We start from the raw sequence: 5,043 nt of genomic DNA, 5'->3' as shown, positions 1-5,043 counted from the left end.
TATACATATCTAATTTACAAATTTCCAGCCTAAAACTAAAACATAGCACTTTATTCCCTCAAATATATATACAGAGATTTCGATTATCGAACCATAAATACCTCAATGCAGCTTTTTCCCATTTCAAACAGTTATTACACAGTGAGTAGTTACCTAAATCAAGCATCACCCGGTTTGATTCAAACAATAAGTAACCAATCAGTCCTTCCAGAGCCACAACAGTTCGGACTTATAATCACCTGTTTATTTCTAAGGCAATCAAATGCGACCGAACTCTAGCTATCTTTATTCACATCACCCTTTACATGCAACCATGTGCCGCAAAATTAATAGTTGAATCATTGCAACCATTACACTGGCTGGCCCAGTGTTGCATCAAAATCTATCATATCCTCTCCTTTGTCACAAAATTCTTGATGTTTCAACAAGATTATCACAAAGTATCATCTCAAGTTAGATGTGAGAGAGAACCTTCATAACCTGGAGCGACCAACACGTTTAATGCTTCTGAAAGGTGAATGTCTAGGAGGTGAGGCACGCGGCCTCCCATTTAGATTACCGCAAAATTTCACATCCCAACCTTCTACGTTCTTAGGAACACAAACGTCATAAAGGAATTGACCGAGGACACTGTGAGCGCTCATGCTTGGGAAGCTGGGAACACAAACAGGTTCTTCTCTCTGTTCGTCGCGCGGAATCCCAGATTCTCTATCGTTGTTATGTCCTGCTGAACTAGGCAAAAAGAAGTGGTCACTTGGCCCCACTGCAACTCTTCTAAAACTCTCATTTGAATTAATTGCAACTTTCTGCAAATCACAGATTAACTCGGATATCTCATCTTGTGTACCGTCCATACCAGTTCTTTCTCGTTCAAGCATCACTTTTCGTGAATATGTTGACATGGCCTTCTCCAATAAATGGGCCACAGCAGCTCTGTATTGGATCGGATGATGTCTGTAATGACCTGAATCAAATAATAATAACTATTGTGATTAATCTGTTAAACTCATTCAAGCTTGCCGCAACATAATTAACACAGGCCTCGGACTAACCAACATGAGGGGAACTTCTTAGATTTACAAGATTGACATCACCGTTCAGATTGCGTAATCGTTGGGCAAAATCATGGATACTTTGATATCTCACTAGGTCATCATTCTCTGAAGATAAAATGAGAAATGGAGCCCCAAAGTTCTAAAGACAACAATGAAATTAGTTTTAATTTACATAAGTAAAAAATAAAAATAGAAACATACTAAGGAGCCATTTACTTCTAGTCATTCCTATTCCAATTTTGTCATATAAAATAAACATTAGAATAGACATTATGTAATGCATATTAAAAGTAGATAGAATATTTTGAAAAATTCAGACAAATTTCAAAACATTTTACTTTAGTGTTTCTGGAAATGGATTCTCTCTAGTTAGCTTTTATCTTCTCTCTATCACAATTAAAAAGAAAAATTCATAACCAAATGTCATTGCATCCACATACACTCAGAGTAAAAATTGAAAATGTTGTTATAAAGTAAACGGGCCCTAAGCATTCCAGATGGTCATGATAGATACTTACAACAGAAGAATATAAAGCCTGCCAATGTTCAGCTGATTGAGATTCAAATCTAGTCAAGTACAAAGCATCTAAACCAGATGCAACAGACTTTGCTACCCAAGATACAAGCTTTGATGGTCCACGCACTTTTGCAATCGAAGGGTGTAGAGAAAAGCGCAAGCCAAAATCACTTGTAACATCTAGAGGACCAGAATCATATATATGTCCAGAAACACAGTTCCTAAGCAATTGACAGTCATGCTGGGATATAATAAATCAATTAATAAATGTCACAATTGCCACAAAGTAGAAAGCATAATCAATAAAAGAAGAAAGTGAGGTTTGAAAGAAGCAAAAAATCATAATTTTTTTAATCTAAAATCTGAAAAGTGTATTACCAAGTTGAGTGGAGCTGTACATCTTCCTTCACTAAGCTGCATTTGTATGAAAAGCTATTATGATAGTGGCCATTTCAATTCCAAAAGGACATACAAACTTCAAATAATATTCTTCATACCAATGATAAAAATTGGATGCCTGAAATTACCTGAAATAATTTGTAGAGACAGGCTTTTGACCCAGCAGAAAAAGAAGCAAATACAACAGGACATGGCCTAGTCCTCAGCACCTGCATAACATAAAGCAAATTTTTCACTTAAAACCTATGACTGTGACTCACAGCTAAGAAATGGTAACAAGAGATTAGGGGTCGCAGAATAATTAATTGTAAATAGACATGTAAGAGAATTAATATAAATCTTCACATGTTTTGCAATTTTTAAAACTAACCTCGACAAGTTCATCAAAAACATAAAATGCCAATGGCACAGTGCTTTCATCATTGAATCTGGATGATAAGAAAAATGTGATATAAAAGTTCCATCAGTATTATACACTCAACAGATAAGTCTAGATGAGTACAAAGTTTGATAAGGCAGTGATGTGTGACCAATAGGAATTTATTTGGTTATGAAATGACCATGCCTATATTTTTTGCAGTTTAGAATAATACAACGCCAAGCTACATACAAGTGTACTTAATATACTGTTGCTGGATATTAGTAATATTTTACCCTACAACAACAAAAATTGTCATTCTAAATATCATTAACTTAACTGAGAAAGTAGAACTTATTTTTTTGCTAAAAGTTAAAATATATAAGCTTTGTCATAGAGCACTCAACCAGAAATAAAAGCAACCGAACAAACGTAATATGCAGAGAACTGTATTTATTCAGACAAGTCTCTTATACTTCCATTTGCATCAAAATGAAATCACAAACCAACCTCAAGTGTTCCAAGCTAAATCCATGGCTGTCTTACAAGATTCAATGCTATACTATGGTATGAATTAAATACATAAAGAAACAATTTAAGCCTCTCCAACCGACCCGTATTCTTAATTTCACAAGTCTGTACAAGCTATACATACATTGCTATTTGCTAGCCCACCCGATCTTCGAAGTAACTATCATATTCTATTTTCGGAACAAGGTCCCCTATTCAAGTTGACAAAGTAAGGCAGCATATAGTTTCTACCTACTATGTATTAACAATAACTTCATAAATTTAACTTCTCTTCTTTATGATTCAGAGCCAGACAGCTAATGGTTGAAACAGAAACCTAATTTTAAGAAAAGGTGTCAACAAATGATCAAACATTTGATATTAAATAGAATTATTCTACTTTCACATGCAAAGCATCATCCAAGGCAATTTTTTGTTGCTATAAATATAACCATTACACATGGTTAGGCAAACATAGCATGCAATTCATAAAAGCTGTCCTTTCACAAACTCAAGGCCAAGTATATCTGCAATAAAACACCCACATGTATGCGATGCCTCTCTGCTTGAAGAAGGCGACGACTATGCTCCATAAGTACAACATTTTGAATCACAAACCTCAAAATCATCTAGAATAAATAGATGCCAAGATTACATACCAAAAATACTTAACTAGAAGAATCAAAATTACCTCCAAAATGTAATAATCCTGTTTGATAATCCAAATAACTAAGCACAGTACCAGTAACCAAAAACCCTACATGATTATACATTCTATGACTAAAAAATACCTAGCAACGAGTATTATCTTAGTTTAAACTGTTCAAGAAAGCTCTGATTTTTACAATGTCCGTTCAGTATGGCTCATAGCCAATGGTAAGTGGGCAGGGTCGAATGAACCTAGCAAGAGTATTGTTGTAATCTGATCCTTACTTAGTATTTAAATACAACGTGTATTTTGTGAACCCTAATTCATTTCATTCAATCTAATCAAAGGAACTACAGCTGCTCTGTAGTGGGAGACATAAGTATCATTGGCCGAACTTCGTCACCAAACGTGTTGTCTTCCTGTTTTGCGATTTCATTTTCCTTAATCTTTTATGATCAAGTTGCTGTTCTAACAATATTGCATCCCCATGTAACACAAAGTTCACCAATTTATCAAGTTATTAATCCACTAATTCCATCGCGTGGCCAATCAAAGAAATTCCCAAGCAACTTCATCAAATGGAATGAAAAAAAAAGTGGTCTAGAAGCTAGAATTAAAGGAAATAAAGACATTGAAAACACAAAAAAAAAAAGGGGAATTATAATTTTTGTGTGTGAAGAAAGAAGAGAACGATAGAGAAACTTACGCGGATAGATAATGGGCATAACAAACAAGGGAATTCCATCCGAAAGAGGAATAAAGGTCAACGAAATCATGTAAGAGGGTTTGTGGAACGGAAACCCAAGCAAAGATTACAACGATTCCTTTGAAATCAGTTAGATGTTTTCTTCCCCAGTAGATATTACCGCCTCTGACGGCATAACCACTTTGAACTTCAGCTCCACGCATAGTTCGGTGATGAGATGACCCAGTAAGAGAAACAAGTGAATTTGAGCTGGGAAATTGAAAATCTATTAACGCAACAGTGATGGGTTGTGAAATTGGAAAAGATGGTGGTGAGTTTGCAGTAATATTTTGATTAAATTAATTAACTAATGAAGGCAATAATGATAATTGGTGGTTGATGGGTGATATCCTAATAGAGTTTTAGTTAATAGGGTTCGATTTGAATTCAAAGGTCATGGAAGCTTGAACCTTCGTTGTTCAAGGTCGCTGATCATCGACCCCACATCTCGTTTCAGATGGATGAGGTACCTTCTCTTTCCGCGTCACCCTCTAACTTCTTCTTCTATACACTCCCTTGTCCCTTCCCAAAATAATTATATTTTATTTTTGTATGTACCAATCACACTTTTTTTGGGTCAAAATCTTCATATATAAAAAAGAGATTTTTTTATTTATAAAAACTACTAAAAATAGTTTATTATTTGAAGAAGTTTTTATATGATTTTTGAAAAACTTTAACAAACATATGAATTTTTTTTAAAAAATAAATAATTATTTTATATAAAAACTATGAAGGTATTCTTAATTAAAAGATTGAATTATTTTTTATATATAAGTTAAGTTTATTAATTAATAAAAATAGTACCCC

General features: G+C 34.2%; 1 protein-coding gene across 1 annotated transcript; it reads right to left on the bottom strand.

The window, feature by feature from the left end:
* Positions 1–30: 30 nt before the first annotated feature.
* LOC101496349 (uncharacterized) lies at positions 31–4,722 on the bottom strand. The gene is made up of 7 exons (XM_004505146.4): positions 4,195–4,722; positions 2,342–2,399; positions 2,100–2,180; positions 1,951–1,986; positions 1,574–1,813; positions 1,053–1,194; positions 31–964 (listed from the first exon to the last, which is right to left on the bottom strand). The coding sequence occupies exons 1-7, from the start codon at positions 4,395–4,397 to the stop codon at positions 474–476; spliced, it is 1,251 nt and encodes a 416-aa protein (XP_004505203.1). The 5' UTR covers positions 4,398–4,722; the 3' UTR covers positions 31–473.
* Positions 4,723–5,043: the final 321 nt, after the last annotated feature.

This window comes from Cicer arietinum, chromosome 6 (genome assembly GCF_000331145.2).
Source record: "Cicer arietinum cultivar CDC Frontier isolate Library 1 chromosome 6, Cicar.CDCFrontier_v2.0, whole genome shotgun sequence".
NCBI lineage: Eukaryota > Viridiplantae > Streptophyta > Magnoliopsida > Fabales > Fabaceae > Cicer > Cicer arietinum.
The sequence above is the reverse complement of the archived record's forward strand: the minus strand, read 5'-3'. Positions and strand labels throughout refer to the sequence as shown.